We start from the raw sequence: 23,094 nt of genomic DNA, 5'->3' as shown, positions 1-23,094 counted from the left end.
CACTCACTGCCTCGGTGTAACACTCACTGACTCACTGTCACACACACTGATTCACTGTAACACTCTCTGACTCACTGTAACATTCACTGATTCACTGTAATACTCACTGACTCACTGTAGCACTCACTGACTCACTGTCACACTCACTGACTCACTGTGACACTCACTGACTCACGCTGACACTCACTGACTCACTGCGACACTCACTGACTCACGCTAACACTCACTGACTCACTGTAACACTCACTGACTCACTGTGACACTCACTGACTCACGCTAACACTCACTGACTCACTGTCACGCTCACTGACTCACAGTAACACTCACTGAATCACTGTAACACTCACTGACTCACTGTCACACTCACTGACTCACAGTAACACTCACTGACTGACTGTGACACTCACTGACTCACTGTAGCACTCACTGACTCACTGTAATACTCACTGACTCACTGTCACACTCACTCACTCACTGTCACACTCACTGACTCACAGTAACACTCACTGACTGACTGTGAAACTCACTGACTCACTGGAACACTCACTGACTGACTATGACATTCACTGACTCACAGTAACACTCACTGACTGACTGTAACACTCACTGACTCACTGAAACACTCACTGACTCACTGTAACACTCACTGACTCACTGTCACACTCACTGACTCACTGTCACACTCACTGACTCACTGTAACACTCACTGACTCACTGTCACACTCACTGACACACTGTCACACTCACTGACTCACTGTCACACTCACTGACTGACTGTGACACTCACTGACTCACAGTAACACTCACTGACTGACTGTAACACTCACTGACTCACTGAAACACTCACTGACTCACAGTAACACTCACTGACTGACTGTAACACTCACTGACTCACTGTAACACTCACTGACTGACTGTGACACTCACTGACTCACAGTAACACTCACTGACTGACTGTAACACTCACTGACTCACTGAAACACTCACTGACTCACTGTAACACTCACTGACTCACTGTCACACTCACTGACTCACTGGCACACTCAGTGACACACTGTCACACTCATTGACGCACTGTCACACTCACTGACACACTGTAACACTCACTGACTCACTGTAACACTCACTGAAACACTGCAACACTCACTGACTCACTGTCACACTCACTGACTCACTGTAACACTCACTGTCTCACTGAAACATTCACTGACTCACTGTAACACTCACTGACTCACTGTAACACTCACTAAGTCACTGTCACCCTCACTGTCTCACTGTAACTGTCACTGACTCACTGTCACACTCACTGACTCACTGTCACACTCACTGACTCACTGACACACTCACTGACACACTGTCACACTCGCTGACTCACTGTCACACTCACTGACTCACTGTAACACTCACTGACTCACTGAAACACTCACTGTCTCACTGTCACACTCACTGACTCACTGTAACACTCACTGACTCACTGAAACACTCACTGTCTCACTGTCACACTCACTGACTCACTGTAACACTCACTGAAACACTGCAACACTCACTGACTCACTGCCACACTCACTGATTCACTGTAACACTCACTGACTCACTGTAACACTCATTGACTCACTGTCACGCTCACCGACTCACTGTATCACTCACTGACTCACTGTCACACTCACTGACTCACTGTCACCCTCACTGACTCACTGTAACACTCACTGACTGACTGTGACACTCACTGACTCACTGTCATACTCACTGACTCACTGAAACACTCGCTGACTCACTGTCACACTCGCTGACTCACTGTCACACTCAGTGACTCACTGCATCACTCACTGACACACTGTCACACTCACTGACTCACTGTCACACTCACTGACACACTGTCACACTCAGTGACTCACTGTAACACTCACTGACTCACTGTCACACTCACTGACTCACTGTAACACTCACTGACTCACTGAAACACTCGCTGACTCACTGTCACACTCGCTGACTCACTGTCACACTCAGTGACTCACTGCATCACTCACTGACACACTGTCACACTCACTGACTCACAGTAACACTCACTGACTCACTGAAACACTCACTGACTCACTGTCACACTCGCTGACTCACTGTAACACTCACTGACTCACTGTCACACTCACTGACTCACAGTAACACTCACTGACTCACTGAAACACTCGCTGACTCACTGTCACACTCGCTGACTCACTGTCACACTCAGTGACTCACTGCATCACTCACTGACACACTGTCACACTCACTGACTCACTGTAACACTCACTGACACACTGTCACCCTCACTGTCTCACTGTAACTTTCACTGACTCACTGTAACACTCACTGATTCACTGTCACATTCACTGACTCACTGCAGCACTCGCTCACTCTCTGTAACACTCACTGACTCACTGTAACACTCACTGACACACTGTCCCACTCACTGACTCACTGTCACACTCACTGACTAACTGTCACACTCACTAACTCACTGTAGCACTCACTGACTCACTGTAACACTCACTGACTCACTGTAACACTCACTGAAACACTGCAACACTCACTGACTCACTGTCACACTCACTAACTCACTGTAGCACTCACTGACTCACTGTAACACTCACTGACTCACTGTAACACTCACTGACTCACTGTAACACTCACTGAAACACTGCAACACTCACTGACTCACTGTAACACTCACTGAAACACTGCAACACTCACTGACTCACTGCCACACTCACTGATTCACTGTCACACTCACTGACTCACTGTAACACTCACTGACTCACTGTAACACTCACTGAAACACTGCAACACTCACTGACTCACTGCCACACTCACTGACTCAGTGGCACACTCACTGACTCACTGTAACACTCACTGACTCACTGTAACACTCACTGAAACACTGCAACACTCACTGACTCACTGCCACACTCACTGACTCACTGCCACACTCACTGACTCACTGTAACACTCACTGACTTACTGAAACACTCACTGTCTCACTGTCACACTCACTGACTCACTGTAACACTCACTGACTAACTGTCACACTCTCTAACTCACTGTAGCACTCACTGACTCACTGTAACACTCACTGAAACACTGCAACACTCACTGACTCACTGCCACACTCACTGATTCACTGTAACACTCACTGACTCACTGTAACACTCATTGACTCACTGTCACGCTCACCGACTCACTGTATCACTCACTGACTCACTGTCACGCTCACCGACTCACTGTATCACTCACTGACTCACTGTCACACTCACTGACTCACTGTAACACTCACTGACTCACTGTAACACTCATTGACTCACTGTCACGCTCACCGACTCACTGTATCACTCACTGACTCACTGTCACACTCACTGACTCACTGTAACACTCACTGACTCACTGTAACACTCACTGACTCACTGTCACACTCACTGACTCACTGAAACACTCACTGACTCACTGTCACACTCACTGACACACTGTAACACTCACTGACTCACTGTCACACTCACTGACTCACTGAAACACTCACTGACTCACTGTCACACTCACTGACACACTGTAACACTCACTGACTCACTGTCACACTCACTGACTCACTGTCACACTCACTGACTCACTGTCACACTCAGTGACTCACTGTATCACTCACTGACACACTGTCACACTCACTGACTCACTGTCACACTCACTGACACACTGTCACACTCAGTGACTCACTGTAACACTCACTGACTCACTGTAACACTCATTGACTCACTGTAACACTCACTGACACACTGTAACACTCACTGACACACTGTCACACTCAGTGACTCACTGTAACACTCACTGACTCACTGTAACACTCATTGACTCACTGTTACACTCACTGACACACTGTCACCCTCACTGTCTCACTGTAACTTTCACTGACTCACTGTAACACTCACTGATTCACTGTCACATTCACTGACTCACTGCAGCACTCGCTCACTCTCTGTAACACTCACTGACTCACTGTAACACTCACTGACACACTGTCCCACTCACTGACTCACTGTCACACTCACTGACTCACTGTCACACTCACTGACTCACTGTCACACTCACTGACTCACTGACACACTCACTGACACACTGTCACACTCGCTGACTCACTGTCACACTCACTGACTCACTGTAACACTCACTGACTCACTGAAACACTCACTGTCTCACTGTCACACTCACTGACTCACTGTAACACTCACTGACTAACTGTCACACTCTCTAACTCACTGTGGCACTCACTGACTCACTGTAACACTCACTGAAACACTGCAACACTCACTGACTCACTGCCACACTCACTGATTCACTGTAACACTCACTGACTCACTGTAACACTCATTGACTCACTGTCACGCTCACCGACTCACTGTATCACTCACTGACTCACTGTCACACTCACTGACTCACTGTAACACTCACTGACTCACTGTAACACTCACTGACTCACAGTAACACTCACTGACTCACTGAAACACTCGCTGACTCACTGTCACACTCGCTGACTCACTGTCACACTCAGTGACTCACTGCATCACTCACTGACACACTGTCACACTCACTGACTCACTATCACACTCACTGACACACTGTCACACTCAGTGACTCACTGTAACACTCACTGACTCACTGTCACACTCACTGACTCACTGTAACACTCATTGACTCACTGTAACACTCACTGACACACTGTCACCCTCACTGTCTCACTGTAACTTTCACTGACTCACTGTAACTCTCACTGATTCACTGTCACATTCACTGACTCACTGCAGCACTCGCTCACTCTCTGTAACACTCACTGACTCACTGTAACACTCACTGACACACTGTCCCACTCACTGACTCACTGTCACACTCACTGACTAACTGTCACACTCACTAACTCACTGTAGCACTCACTGACTCACTGTAACACTCACTGACTCACTGTAACACTCACTGAAACACTGCAACACTCACTGACTCACTGTCACACTCACTAACTCACTGTAGCACTCACTGACTCACTGTAACACTCACTGACTCACTGTAACACTCACTGACTCACTGTAACACTCACTGAAACACTGCAACACTCACTGACTCACTGTAACACTCACTGAAACACTGCAACACTCACTGACTCACTGCCACACTCACTGATTCACTGTCACACTCACTGACTCACTGTAACACTCACTGACTCACTGCAACACTCACTGACTCACTGCCACACTCACTGATTCACTGTAACACTCACTGACTCACTGAAACACTCACTGACTCACTGTCACACTCACTGACTCACTGTCACACTCACTGACTCACTGTAACATTCCCTGACTCACTGAAACACTCACAGACTCACTGTAACACTCACTGACTCACTGTCACACTCACTGACTCACTGAAACACTGACTGACTCACTGTCACACTCACTGACTCACTGTCACACTCACTGACTCACTGTAACATTCCCTGACTCACTCTAACATTCCCTGACTCACTGTAACACTCACTGACTCACTGTAACATTCCCTGACTCACTGTAACACTCACTGACTCACTGTCACACTCACTGACTCACTGTAACATTCCCTGACTCACTGTAACACTCACTGACTCACAGTAACATTCCCTGACTCACTGAAACACTCACTGACTCACTGTCACACTCACTGACTCACTGTAACATTCCCTGACTCACTGTAACACTCACTGACTCACTGTCACACTCACTGACTCACTGTCACACTCACTGACTCACTGTCACACTCAGTGACTCACTGTAACACTCACTGTCTCACTGAAACACTCACTGATTCACTGTAACACTCACTGACAAACTGTAACACTCACTGACTCACTGTCACACTCACTGACTCACTGTCACATTCACAGACTCACTGTAACACTCACTGATTCACAGTAACACTCACTGACTCACTGTAACATTCACTGACTCACTGTCACACTGGCTGACTCACTGTAACACTCACTGCCTCACTGTCACACTCACTGTCTCACTGTCACACACACTGATTCACTGTAACACTCTCTGACTCACTGTAACATTCACTGATTCACTGTTACACTCACCGACTCACTGTAACACTCACTGACTCACTGTCACACTGGCTGACTCACTGTAACACTCACTGCCTCACTGTCACACTCACTGCCTCGGTGTAACACTCACTGACTCACTGTCACACACACTGATTCACTGTAACACTCTCTGACTCACTGTAACATTCACTGATTCACTGTAATACTCACTGACTCACTGTAGCACTCACTGACTCACTGTCACACTCACTGACTCACTGTGACACTCACTGACTCACGCTGACACTCACTGACTCACTGCGACACTCACTGACTCACGCTAACACTCACTGACTCACTGTAACACTCACTGACTCACTGTGACACTCACTGACTCACGCTAACACTCACTGACTCACTGTCACGCTCACTGACTCACAGTAACACTCACTGAATCACTGTAACACTCACTGACTCACTGTCACACTCACTGACTCACAGTAACACTCACTGACTGACTGTGACACTCACTGACTCACTGTAGCACTCACTGACTCACTGTAATACTCACTGACTCACTGTCACACTCACTCACTCACTGTCACACTCACTGACTCACAGTAACACTCACTGACTGACTGTGAAACTCACTGACTCACTGGAACACTCACTGACTGACTATGACATTCACTGACTCACAGTAACACTCACTGACTGACTGTAACACTCACTGACTCACTGAAACACTCACTGACTCACTGTAACACTCACTGACTCACTGTCACACTCACTGACTCACTGTCACACTCACTGACTCACTGTAACACTCACTGACTCACTGTCACACTCACTGACACACTGTCACACTCACTGACTCACTGTCACACTCACTGACTGACTGTGACACTCACTGACTCACAGTAACACTCACTGACTGACTGTAACACTCACTGACTCACTGAAACACTCACTGACTCACAGTAACACTCACTGACTGACTGTAACACTCACTGACTCACTGTAACACTCACTGACTGACTGTGACACTCACTGACTCACAGTAACACTCACTGACTGACTGTAACACTCACTGACTCACTGAAACACTCACTGACTCACTGTAACACTCACTGACTCACTGTCACACTCACTGACTCACTGGCACACTCAGTGACACACTGTCACACTCATTGACGCACTGTCACACTCACTGACACACTGTAACACTCACTGACTCACTGTAACACTCACTGAAACACTGCAACACTCACTGACTCACTGTCACACTCACTGACTCACTGTAACACTCACTGTCTCACTGAAACATTCACTGACTCACTGTAACACTCACTGACTCACTGTAACACTCACTAAGTCACTGTCACCCTCACTGTCTCACTGTAACTGTCACTGACTCACTGTCACACTCACTGACTCACTGTCACACTCACTGACTCACTGACACACTCACTGACACACTGTCACACTCGCTGACTCACTGTCACACTCACTGACTCACTGTAACACTCACTGACTCACTGAAACACTCACTGTCTCACTGTCACACTCACTGACTCACTGTAACACTCACTGACTCACTGAAACACTCACTGTCTCACTGTCACACTCACTGACTCACTGTAACACTCACTGAAACACTGCAACACTCACTGACTCACTGCCACACTCACTGATTCACTGTAACACTCACTGACTCACTGTAACACTCATTGACTCACTGTCACGCTCACCGACTCACTGTATCACTCACTGACTCACTGTCACACTCACTGACTCACTGTCACCCTCACTGACTCACTGTAACACTCACTGACTGACTGTGACACTCACTGACTCACTGTCATACTCACTGACTCACTGAAACACTCGCTGACTCACTGTCACACTCGCTGACTCACTGTCACACTCAGTGACTCACTGCATCACTCACTGACACACTGTCACACTCACTGACTCACTGTCACACTCACTGACACACTGTCACACTCAGTGACTCACTGTAACACTCACTGACTCACTGTCACACTCACTGACTCACTGTAACACTCACTGACTCACTGAAACACTCGCTGACTCACTGTCACACTCGCTGACTCACTGTCACACTCAGTGACTCACTGCATCACTCACTGACACACTGTCACACTCACTGACTCACAGTAACACTCACTGACTCACTGAAACACTCACTGACTCACTGTCACACTCGCTGACTCACTGTAACACTCACTGACTCACTGTCACACTCACTGACTCACAGTAACACTCACTGACTCACTGAAACACTCGCTGACTCACTGTCACACTCGCTGACTCACTGTCACACTCAGTGACTCACTGCATCACTCACTGACACACTGTCACACTCACTGACTCACTGTAACACTCACTGACACACTGTCACCCTCACTGTCTCACTGTAACTTTCACTGACTCACTGTAACACTCACTGATTCACTGTCACATTCACTGACTCACTGCAGCACTCGCTCACTCTCTGTAACACTCACTGACTCACTGTAACACTCACTGACACACTGTCCCACTCACTGACTCACTGTCACACTCACTGACTAACTGTCACACTCACTAACTCACTGTAGCACTCACTGACTCACTGTAACACTCACTGACTCACTGTAACACTCACTGAAACACTGCAACACTCACTGACTCACTGTCACACTCACTAACTCACTGTAGCACTCACTGACTCACTGTAACACTCACTGACTCACTGTAACACTCACTGACTCACTGTAACACTCACTGAAACACTGCAACACTCACTGACTCACTGTAACACTCACTGAAACACTGCAACACTCACTGACTCACTGCCACACTCACTGATTCACTGTCACACTCACTGACTCACTGTAACACTCACTGACTCACTGTAACACTCACTGAAACACTGCAACACTCACTGACTCACTGCCACACTCACTGACTCAGTGGCACACTCACTGACTCACTGTAACACTCACTGACTCACTGTAACACTCACTGAAACACTGCAACACTCACTGACTCACTGCCACACTCACTGACTCACTGCCACACTCACTGACTCACTGTAACACTCACTGACTCACTGTAACACTCACTGACTCACTGTCACACTCACTGACTCACTGTCACCCTCACTGACTCACTGTCACACTCAGTGACTCACTGTAACATTCCCTGACTCACTGAAACACTCACAGACTCACTGTAACACTCACTGACTCACTGTCACACTCACTGACTCACTGAAACACTCACTGACTCACTGTCACACTCACCGACTCACTGTCACACTCACTGACTCACTGTAACATTCCCTGACTCACTGTAACATTCCCTGACTCACTGTAACACTCACTGACTCACTGTAACATTACCTGACTCACTGTAACACTCACTGACTCACTGTCACACTCACTGACTCACTGTAACATTCCCTGACTCACTGAAACACTCACTGACTCACTGTCACACTCACTGACTCACTGAAACACTCACTGACTCACTGTAACACTCACTGACTCACTGTAACATTCCCTGACTCACTGAAACACTCACTGACTCACTGTCACACTCACTGACTCACTGTAACATTCCCTGACTCACTGTAACACTCACTGACTCACTGTCACACTCACTGACTCACTGTCACACTCACTGACTCACTGTCACACTCAGTGACTCACTGTAACACTCACTGTCTCACTGAAACACTCACTGATTCACTGTAACACTCACTGACAAACTGTAACACTCACTGACTCACTGCCACACTCACTGACTCACTGCCACACTCACTGACTCACTGTAACACTCACTGACTCACTGTAACACTCACTGACTCACTGTCACACTCACTGACTCACTGTCACACTCACTGACTCACTGTAACATTCCCTGACTCACTGAAACACTCACAGACTCACTGTAACACTCACTGACTCACTGTCACACTCACTGACTCACTGAAACACTCACTGACTCACTGTCACACTCACCGACTCACTGTCACACTCACTGACTCACTGTAACATTCCCTGACTCACTGTAACATTCCCTGACTCACTGTAACACTCACTGACTCACTGTAACATTACCTGACTCACTGTAACACTCACTGACTCACTGTCACACTCACTGACTCACTGTAACATTCCCTGACTCACTGAAACACTCACTGACTCACTGTCACACTCACTGACTCACTGAAACACTCACTGACTCACTGTAACACTCACTGACTCACTGTAACATTCCCTGACTCACTGAAACACTCACTGACTCACTGTCACACTCACTGACTCACTGTAACATTCCCTGACTCACTGTAACACTCACTGACTCACTGTCACACTCACTGACTCACTGTCACACTCACTGACTCACTGTCACACTCAGTGACTCACTGTAACACTCACTGTCTCACTGAAACACTCACTGATTCACTGTAACACTCACTGACAAACTGTAACACTCACTGACTCACTGTCACACTCACTGACTCACTGTCACATTCACAGACTCACTGTAACACTCACTGACTCACAGTAACACTCACTGACTCACTGTAACATTCACTGACTCACTGTCACACTGGCTGACTCACTGTAACACTCACTGCCTCACTGTCACACTCACTGTCTCACTGTCACACACACTGATTCACTGTAACACTCTCTGACTCACTGTAACATTCACTGATTCACTGTTACACTCACCGACTCACTGTAACACTCACTGACTCACTGTCACACTGGCTGACTCACTGTAACACTCACTGCCTCACTGTCACACTCACTGCCTCGGTGTAACACTCACTGACTCACTGTCACACACACTGATTCACTGTCACACTCTCTGACTCACTGTAACATTCACTGATTCACTGTAATACTCACTGACTCACTGTAGCACTCACTGACTCACTGTAACACTCACTGACTCACTGTGACACTCACTGACTCACGCTGACACTCACTGACTCACTGCGACACTCACTGACTCACGCTAACACTCACTGACTCACTGTAACACTCACTGACTCACTGTGACACTCACTGACTCACGCTAACACTCACTGACTCACTGTCACGCTCACTGACTCACAGTAACACTCACTGAATCACTGTAACACTCACTGACTCACTGTCACACTCACTGACTCACAGTAACACTCACTGACTGACTGTGACACTCACTGACTCACTGTAGCACTCACTGACTCACTGTAATACTCACTGACTCACTGTCACACTCACTCACTCACTGTCACACTCACTGACTCACAGTAACACTCACTGACTGACTGTGAAACTCACTGACTCACTGGAACACTCACTGACTGACTGTAACACTCACTGACTCACTGAAACACTCACTGACTCACTGTAACACTCACTGACTCACTGTCACACTCACTGACTCACTGGCACACTCAGTGACACACTGTCACACTCATTGACGCACTGTCACACTCACTGACACACTGTCACACTCACTGACTCACTGTCACACTCACTGACTGACTGTGACACTCACTGACTCACAGTAACACTCACTGACTGACTGTAACACTCACTGACTCACTGAAACACTCACTGACTCACAGTAACACTCACTGACTGACTGTAACACTCACTGACTCACTGTAACACTCACTGACTGACTGTGACACTCACTGACTCACAGTAACACTCACTGACTGACTGTAACACTCACTGACTCACTGAAACACTCACTGACTCACTGTAACACTCACTGACTCACTGTCACACTCACTGACTCACTGGCACACTCAGTGACACACTGTCACTCTCATTGACGCACTGTCACACTCACTGACACACTGTAACACTCACTGACTCACTGTAACACTCACTGAAACACTGCAACACTCACTGACTCACTGTCACACTCACTGACTCACTGTAACACTCACTGTCTCACTGAAACATTCACTGACTCACTGTAACACTCACTGACTCACTGTAACACTCACTGAAACACTGCAACACTCACTGACTCACTGTAACACTCACTGACTCACTGTAACTTTCACTGACTCACTGTCACACTCACTGACTCACTGTCACACTCACTGACTCACTGACACACTCACTGACACACTGTCACACTCGCTGACTCACTGTCACACTCACTGACTCACTGTAACACTCACTGACTCACTGAAACACTCACTGTCTCACTGTCACACTCACTGACTCACTGTAGCACTCACTGACTCACTGTAACACTCACTGAAACACTGCAACACTCACTGACTCACTGCCACACTCACTGATTCACTGTAACACTCACTGACTCACTGTAACACTCATTGACTCACTGTAACACTCACTGACTCACTGTATCACTCACTGACTCACTGTAACACTCACTGACTCACTGTAACACTCATTGACTCACTGTCACACTCACCGACTCACTGTATCACTCACTGACTCACTGTCACACTCACTGACTCACTGTATCACTCACTGACTCACTGTCACACTCACTGACTCACAGTAACACTCACTGACTCACTGAAACACTCACTGACTCACTGTAACACTCAGTGACTCACTGTATCACTCACTGACACACTGTCACACTCGCTGACTCACTGTCACACTCAGTGACTCACTGTATCACTCACTGACACACTGTCACACTCACTGACTCACTGTCACACTCACTGACACACTGTCACACCCGGTGACTCACTGTAACACTCATTGACTCACTGTCACACTCACTGTCTCACTGTAACTTTCACTGACTCACTGTAACACTCACTGATTCACTGTCACATTCACTGACTCACTGCAGCACTCGCTCACTCTCTGTAACACTCACTGACTCACTGTAACACTCACTGACACACTGTCCCACTCACTGACTCACTGTCACACTCACTGACTAACTGTCACACTCACTAACTCACTGTAGCACTCACTGACTCACTGTAACACTCACTGACTCACTGTAACACTCACTGAAACACTGCAACACTCACTGACTCACTGTCACACTCACTAACTCACTGTAGCACTCACTGACTCACTGTAACACTCACTGACTCACTGTAACACTCACTGACTCACTGTAACACTCACTGAAACACTGCAACACTCACTGACTCACTGTAACACTCACTGAAACACTGCAACACTCACTGACTCACTGCCACACTCACTGATTCACTGTCACACTCACTGACTCACTGTAACACTCACTGACTCACTGTAACACTCACTGAAACACTGCAACACTCACTGACTCACTGCCACACTCACTGATTCACTGTAACACTCACTGACTCACTGAAACACTCACTGACTCACTGTCACACTCACTGACTCACTGTCACTCTCACTGACTCACTGTAACATTCCCTGACTCACTGAAACACTCACTGACTCACCGTCACACTCACTGACTCACTGTCACACTCACTGACTCACTGAAACACTCACTGACTCACTGTCACACTCACTGACTCACTGTCACACTCACTGACTCACTGTAACATTCCCTGACTCACTGTAACATTCCCTGACTCACTGTAACACTCACTCACTCACTGTAACATTCCCTGACTCACTGTCACACTCACTGACTCACTGTAACATTCCCTGACTCACTGTAACACTCACTGACTCACTGTCACACTCACTGACTCACTGTAACATTCCCTGACTCACTGTAACACTCACTGACTCACTGTAACATTCCCTGACTCACTGAAACACTCACTGACTCACTGTCACACTCACTGACTCACTGTAACATTCCCTGACTCACTGTAACACTCACTGACTCACTGTAACATTCCCTGACTCACTGTAACACTCACTGACTCACTGTAACATTCCCTGACTCACTGAAACACTCACTGACTCACTGTCACACTCACTGACTCACTGTAACACTCACTGACTCACTGTCACACTCACTGACTCACTGTCACACTCACTGACTCACTGTAACATTCCCTGACTCACTGTCACACTCACTGACTCACTGTAACATTCCCTGACTCACTGTAACACTCACTGACTCACTGTAACATTCCCTGACACACTGTAACACTCACTGACTAACTGTCACACTCACCGACTCACCGTAACATTCCCTGACTCACTGTAACACTCACTGACTCACTGTAACATTCCCTGACTCACTGAAACACTCACTGACTCACTGTCACACTCACTGACTCACTGTCACACACACTGACTCACTGTCACACTCACTGACTCACTGTAACATTCCCTGACTCACTGTAACACTCACTGACTCACTGTATCACTCCCTGACTCACTGTCACACTCACTTACTCACTGTCACACTCACTGACTCACTTTCACACTCACTGACTCACTGTAATACTCACTTACTCACTGTCACACTCACGGACTCACTGTCACCCTCACTGTCTCACAGTAACTTTCACTGACTCACTGTCACACTCACTGACTCAATGTCACACTCACTGACTCACTGAAACACTCACTGACTCACTGAAACACTCACTGACTCACTGAAACACTCACTGACTCACTGTCACACTCACTGTCTCACTGTAACACTCACTGACTCACTGAAACACTCACTGACTCACTGTCACACTCACTGACTCACTGTCACACTCACTGTCTCACTGTAACACTCACTGACTCACTCTCACACTCACTGACTCACTGTAATACTCACTTACTCACTGTCACACTCACTGACTCACTGTCACACTCACTGACTCACTGTAATACTCACTTACTCACTGTCACACTCACTGACTCACTGTCACACTCACTGACTCACTGTAACACTCACTGACTCACTGTAACACTCACTGACTACCTGCAACACTCACTGACTCACTGTCACACTCACTGACTCACTGTCACACTCACTGACTCACTGTCACACTCACTGTCTCACTGTAACTCTCACTGACTCACTGTCACACTCACCGACTCACTGTCAAACTCACTGACAAACTGTAACACTCACTGATTCACTGTAACAATCACTGATTCACTGTAACATTCACTGATTCACTGTAACACTCACTGACTCACTGTAACACTCACTGACTCACTGTCACACTGGCTGACTCACTGTAACACTCACTGCCTCACTGTCACACTCACTGTCTCGGTGTAACACTCACTGACTCACTGTCACACACACTGATTCACTGTAACACTCTCTGACTCACTGTAACATTCACTGATTCACTGTAATACTCACTGACTCACTGTTACACTCACTGACTCACTGTAACACTCACTGACTCACTGTGACACTCACTGACTCACGCTAACACTCACTGACTCACTGTCACGCTCACTGACTCACAGTAACACTCACTGACTGACTGTGACACTCACTGACTCACTGTAGCACTCACTGACTAACTGTAACACTCACTGACTCACTGTCAGATTCACAGACTCACTGTCACACTGGCTGACTCACTGTAACACTCACTGCCTCACTGTCACACTCACTGTCTCAGTGTAACACTCACTGACTCACTGTAACACTCACTGATTCACTGTAACACTCACTGACAAACTGTAACACTCACTGATTCACTGTAACACTCTCTGACTCACTGTAACATTCACTGATTCACTGTAACACTCACTGACTCACTGTAACACTCACTGACTCACTGTCACACTGGCTGACTCACTGTAACACTCACTGCCTCACTGTCACACTCACTGTCTCGGTGTCACACTCACTGAATCACTGTCACACACACTGATTTACTGTAACACTCTCTGACTCACTGTAACATTCACTGATTCACTGGAATACTCACTGACTCACTGTCATGCTCACTGACTCACAGTGACACTCACTGACTGACTGTGACACTCACTGACTGACTGTAGCACTCACTGACTCACTGTAACACTCACTTACTCACTGTCACACTCACTGACTCACAGTAACACTCACTGACTGACTGTGAAACTCACTGACTGACTGTGACACTCACTGACTCACAGTAACACTCACTGACTCACTGAAACACTCACTGACTCACTGTCACACTCAGTGACTCACTGTAACACTCACTGACTCACTGTCACACTCAGTGACTCACTGTAACACTCACTGACTCACTGTAACACTCACTGACTCACTGTCACACTCACTGACTCACTGTCACACTCACTGACACACTGTCACACTCACTGACTCACTGTAACACTCACTGTCTCACTGAAACATTCACTGACTCACTGTAACACTCACTGACTCACTGTAACACTAACTAAGTCACTGTCACACTCACTGACTCACTGTAACACTCACTGACTCACTGTAACACTCACTAAGTCACTGTCACACTCACTGTCTCACTGTAACTTTCACTGACTCACTGTCACACTCACTGACTCACTGTCACACTCACTGACTCACTGACACACTCACTGACACACTGTCACACTTGCTGACTCACTGTCACACTCACTGACTAACTGTCACACTCTCTAACTCACTGTAGCACTCACTGACTCACTGTAACACTCACTGAAACACTGCAACACTCACTCACTCACTGCCACACTCACTGATTCACTGTAACACTCACTGACACACTGTAACACTCATTGACTCACTGTCACGCTCACCGACTCACTGTATCACTCGCTGACTCACTGTCACACTCACTGACTCACTGTAACACTCACTGACTCACTGTAACACTCACTGACTGACTGTGACACGCACTGACTCACAGTAACACTCACTGACTCACTGAAACACTCGCTGACTCACTGTCACACTCAGTGACTCACTGTAACACTCACTGACTCACTGTCACACTCACTGACACACTGTCCCACTCTCTGTCTCGCTGTTACACTCACCCACTCAATGTAACACTCTTTGACTCACTGTCACACTCACTGACTCAGTGTAACACTCACTGACTCACTGTCACACTCACTGACTCACTGTCACACTCACTGATTCACTGTAACACTCAGTGACTCACTGTCACACTCACTGACTCACTGTAACACTCACTGACTCAGTGTAACACTCACTGACTCACTGTCACACTCACTGACTCACTGTCACACTCACTGATTCACTGTAACACTCACTGACTCACTGTAACACTCACTGACTCACTGTAACACTCACTGACTCACTGTAACACTCACTGAAACACTGTCACCCTCACTGTCTCACTGTAACTTTCACTGACTCACTGTTACACTCACTGATTCACTGTCACATTCACTGACTCACTGCAGCACTCGCTCACTCTCTGTAACACTGACTGACTCACTGTAGCACTCACTGACACACTGTCCCACTCACTGACACGCTGTCACACTCACTGGCTAACTGTCACACTCACTAACTCACTGTAGCACTCACTGACTCACTGTAACACTCACTGACTCACTGCCACACTCACTGATTCACTGTCACTCTCACTGACTCACTGTCACACTCACTGACTCACTGTAACACTCACTGAAACACTGCAACACTCACTGACTCACTGCCACACTCACTGATTCACTGTAACACTCACTGACTCACTGAAACACTCACTGACTCACTGTCACACTCACTGACTCACTGTAACATTCCCTGACTCACTGTAACACTCACTGACTCACTGTCACACTCACTGACTCACTGTAACACTCACTGACTCACTGCCACACTCACTGACTCACTGTAACTCTCACTGACTCACGCTAACACTCACTGACTCACTGTAGCACTCACTGACTCACTGTCACACTCACTGACTCAATGTCACACTCACTGACTCACTGTCACACTCACGGACTCACTGAAACACTCACTGACTCTCTGTCACTCTCACTGACTCACTGTAGCACTCACTGACTCACTGTCACACTCACTGACTCAATGTCACACTCACTGACTCACTGTAACACTCACTGACTCACTGAAACACTCACTGACTCACTGTCACACTCACTGACTCACTGTTACACTCACTGACTCACTGTCACACTCACTGACTCACTGTAACACTCACTGACTCACTGTAACACTCACTGGCTCACTGTCACACTCACTGACTCACTGTCACACTCACTGACTTCCTGTAACACTCACTGACTCACTGTAACACTCACTGACTCACTGTCATACTCACGGACTCACTGAAACACTCACTGACTCTCTGTCACTCTCACTGACTCACTGTAGCACTCACTGACTCACTGTCACACTCACTGACTCAATGTCACACTCACTGACTCACTGTAACACTCACTGACTCACTGAAACACTCACTGACTCACTGTCACACTCACTGACTCACTGTCACACTCACTGTCTCACTGTAACTCTCACTGACTCACGCTAACACTCACTGACTCACTGTAACACTCACTGACTCACTGTAACACTCACTGGCTCATTGTCACACTCACTGACTCACTGTAGCACTCACTGACTCACTGTAACACTCTTTGACTCTCTGTCACACTCACTGACTCACTGTAACACTCACTGACTTACTGTAACACTCACTGACTCACTGTAACACTCACTGACTCACTGTAGCACTCACTGACTCACTGTAACACTCACTGACTCACTGTCACACTCACTGACTCACTGTAACACTCACTGACTCACTGTAACACTCACTGGCTCATTGTCACACTCACTGACTCACTGTAGCACTCACTGACTCACTGTAACACTCTTTGACTCTCTGTCACACTCACTGACTCACTGTAACACTCACTGACTTACTGTAACACTCACTGACTCACTGTAACACTCACTGACTCACTGTAGCACTCACTGACTCACTGTAACACTCACTGACTTACTGTAACACTCACTGACTCACTGTAACACTCACTGACTCACTGTAGCACTCACTGACTCACTGTAACACTCTTTGACTCTCTGTCACACTCACTGACTCACTGTCACACTCACTGACTCACTGTAACACTCACTACATCACTGTCACACTCACTGTCTCACTGTAACTTTCACTGACTCACTGTCACACTCACTGACTCACTGTAACACTCACTGACTCACTGTCACACTCACTGACTCACTGTCACACTCACTGACTCTGTAACACTCACTGACTCACTGTCACACTCACTGTCTCACTGTAATATTCACTGACTCACTGTAACACTCACTGACTCACTGTAACACTCACTAAATCACTGTCACACTCACTGTCTCACTGTAACTTTCACTGACTCACTGTCACACTCACTGACTCACTGTAACACTCACTGACTCACTGTCACACTCACTGACTCACTGTCACACTCACTGACTCACTGTCACACTCACTGACTCACTGTCACACTCACTGACTCACTGCCACACTCACTGAGTAACTGTAACTGTCAATCGGCATCTGACTCAGTCTACATTGTGATCAGGATCAATGGGGTACTTTAGTTGTATTCAACTGGGAAGAGACGTCACCATAAACACAGGTGGCTGGAGGATGATAGAACTCACTGAGCGGGCAGTGGTATCTTTTGCGAGGCATTGCACATTGATCTTGTTACAGAACGAAGCCTGGAAGTGCAATGGAAAGGACTTCAAAGATTTCTGCTCGATGGGAAGCCACAGCAACTTCAAATCAAAGCTGTTGCCATTCATTGGGCTGACTGGACAAACTGGAACCTCCCCATGCCCCCTGCTCCTCAGTGAAACTGACAGCCAGAGCTGAATTTGTGCCATCCCACTCGCCATTGGAATAGTAGCGGGCTGCAGCGGGGGGGGAGGGGGGGTTTGGGGAGGGAGGGGGCGGCGGCGGGTGCAGGTGGCGGCGGGGCAGGGGGGGGGGGGGGACACAGACCATGCAAAGGTCTGTTGGCCTCAGGCTAGATTTTCCATTCTTGGGGTGAGTGTGGCTGGAAGTTCCTGCCACTATTCTCTGTCAGAAGACTTCAAGGGGGTCTGCTCACACCTGCAGCTTCTGGGCGGGGAGAAACGAAAGTCTCTGCTGCTGAGGGGTGCTGCAATGATTTGAAATCCTGCCAGGTGAGTGGGATGAGAGGGGGGTGAGGGGTGCGGAGGTGGGGAGTGGGCCGGGGTGGGGGGTCGGAGGGGGGGGAGGGGTGCGGTCACTGGGCCATCTCAGAATTTTCACAGCTGGCAGGCCGGAATTCAGAAACTGATCTCAGAGTTGGCTGAATCCACCGCGCCGTGGGTGATCTTCAGGTCAGTCAGGGCTAGAAGGGGCAGTCCAGCCACGACACCCCCATCCTGGGGGAGAATGGTGAGGTCAACCCCTTATCCCCAGCCCAAGCTCACCCTCAGGACCCTTGAGGGATGCTCCCTCTGCAACCTGGCTCGGAGGCCATTGAAATCCTCACCTGGCAGTGCCCATCTGACAGTGCCTCCCCACACTGCCAGTGTGCCAGAAGCAGTGCCAAGGGGATGGAGCCTGGATGGGGGTGGAGCCTGGGTGGGGTTGGGGCCTGTGTAGGAGATACGACTGTGGGGCTATGATGGGGAAGCCATGACGGGGATTATGACAGGGGGGCTGTGAAGGGGAGGTTGTGAAGGGAGAAGTTGTGAGGGGGTTCGGGCACAAAGGGGGGCATGTTAGGGGTCACGAAGGAGGACGCATCGGGGGGGGCCCCAATGCCAGCGATCTGTGTCAGGGAAGGGTTTTGGTGTGGTACATACTGCAGATGGAGGCTGCCAGAGTCTCAATATCAGTGGGGGGAGGGAGAGGGTTTCCCCCCTGGCACTGAGAGGCCGGAGAGTCCTTTCAATACGGCGCCCGATCGCTTTGCGGCCGATCTCACTGGCGCGTGGAAGCCCTTCCCAGAATCGGCTCACAACTCACACTCTCCCAAAAAACCACTGAGTGTGTGCGGCGATTGCGAGCCGGAAGCGAGGATCACTCCAGTTTTCTCGCCGTCCTGCCACTTTGGGAAAATGGCAGGGTGTCTGGAGTGTTGTGTTGAAGAATCCCAATTTAGTCTTGCTGCTTCCTCCCAACTCCGCTCACAACACAACCCTCAAGAGACCACCAAAGCCGGGGAATGTCTCTCACACACAAATTTCCACAAGCTGCCTGCATGCCTGCCTCATTGGCAATCTGCTCCATTCTGTTTGACTGTCACCTCACTTTGCTGCAGCTCAGGGTCAGCTGGCCAAACACATGACGGGGAGAGGGATGGAGGGATTTGCTGATTAGTTGCTGTGCAGTGGGGGTTGGAGGGTGTCAAGCTGGAGTTTATTTATTAGTGTCACAAGTAAGGCTTACGTTAACACTGCAATGAAGTTACTGTGAAAATCCCCTAGTCGCCACACTCCGGCGCCTGTTCGGGTAACACTGAGGGAGAATTTAGAACGGCCAATGCACCCTAACCCAGCACGTCTTTCAGACTGCGGGAGGAAACCGGAGCACCCGGAGCAAACCCACGCAGACACGGGGAGAATGTGCAAACTCCACACAAACAGTGACCCAAGCCGGGAATTGAACCCAGGTCCTGGCGCTGTGAGGCAGCAGTGCTAACCACTGTGCTGTCCAGTGGACACCCTGTAAAACACAACACAGCTGGGACAGGAATTTGTGATTTAATTTGATTTGATTTATTATTGTCGCAGTGAAAGGTATTATTTCTTGTGCGCTGTACAGACAAAGCATACCGTTCATAGAGTATATAGGGGAGAAGGAAAGGAGAGAGTGCAGAATGTAGTGTGACAGTCATCGCTAGGGTGCGAGGTAGGCCCATTCAAAAGTCTGACAGCAGCAGGGAAGAGGCTGTTCTTGAGTCGGTTGGTACGTGACCTCAGACTTTTGTATCTTTTGCCTGACGGAAGAAGGTGGAAGAGAGAATGTCCGGGGAGCGTGGGGTCCTTAATTATGCTGGCTGCTTTTCCGAGGCAGCGGGAAGTGTAGACAGAGTCAATGGATGGGAGGCTGGTTTGCGTGATGGATTGGACTATATTCACGACCCTTTGTAGTTCCTTGCGGTCTTGGACAGAGCAGGAGCCCAGACCAAGCTGTGATAAAGAATGCTTTCTATGGTACATCTATTAAAAGTTCGTGAGAGTCGTAGTGGACATGCCAAATTTCCTTAACCTCCTGCATGCAGAATTTGGATTGTCGATCGGTTTCATACAGGTCACCTCGGAGGAGGAGGGTGGTGTTCATTGTCCAAAATGTCACATTTGATGAATGAGTTTCTTTGTATTTGGGCTCTCGGCCTGCTCTGTAAAAACTGTGAGATTAAGAACTTCATCTCTCTCCGTTTCTCTCTTTCCTTCTCCTCTCTTACAGTTAATGAATGGCTCCTAAAATAATAAGACAATATTTATCCCGACTTTACCCCTGATCAGATACTCCTGCTGTGATTATGCATTACGAGGACGACGCTCCCACTCTGGAGGGGCATTTACCTTTTACAACGAGCTTGGAGGGACAAAACTTTTGATATATAAACGGATATCGTCACGCCCACCTTCTGATCGCCAGGAAACCAAGACACCACCTGCCAAAATACGACCAGATTCGAAATCTTCAGTTTGGAGGGGGGGGTGGCAGGGGGGACGGGCGGGGGGGGGGGGGGGGTTGGGGGAGGAGGGGGGGGGGAAGGGGGCCAGAAATGAAATAAATCATTTAATGAATAACTGTGGTTTTGATACTTCACCATTTTGAAGGGTTTGTGGGGGGGGGGGGGGGTTATTGAAAATCAAATCTATAAATTTTAATCCAGCTGCCTCAATTCCAGCTAAAACGAAGCAGAGAGACTTTTAAACACCTTTGTAAATACGTGGACTCCACATTTGCTAATGTCAGGATGGAATCACATCCACCAGTCAGAGTGTTGAGTGTTCCTGATCCAAAGCCTTCATACCCATTCGCATCATTCAGGTCAGGTTCTGTATCAAAGCCCAGCAGCGAGACGTCTGCGGGACGCGGGGGAGGGGAGGGGGTGAGTCAGGGAGGG

The 23,094-nt window shown here is 48.1% G+C and overlaps 1 protein-coding gene across 2 annotated transcripts in view; it reads left to right on the top strand.

Moving 5' to 3' along the window:
- LOC144501810 (carbonic anhydrase-related protein 10) overlaps nucleotides 1-22,644 on the top strand; it is a 448,509-nt gene extending 425,865 nt beyond the window's left edge. Inside the window, exon 9 of one of the 2 annotated variants that reach the window (XM_078225854.1) lies at nucleotides 22,484-22,644. In XM_078225854.1, coding sequence (XP_078081980.1) covers nucleotides 22,484-22,578 — 95 coding nt within the window. In that variant the 3' untranslated portion in view covers nucleotides 22,579-22,644. The other variant, XM_078225855.1, reaches the window with a different exon arrangement.
- Nucleotides 22,645-23,094: the final 450 nt, after the last annotated feature.

Source organism: Mustelus asterias, chromosome 12 (genome assembly GCF_964213995.1).
Source record: "Mustelus asterias chromosome 12, sMusAst1.hap1.1, whole genome shotgun sequence".
In the NCBI taxonomy this organism is placed as follows: domain Eukaryota; kingdom Metazoa; phylum Chordata; class Chondrichthyes; order Carcharhiniformes; family Triakidae; genus Mustelus; species Mustelus asterias.
The sequence above is the reverse complement of the archived record's forward strand: the minus strand, read 5'-3'. Positions and strand labels throughout refer to the sequence as shown.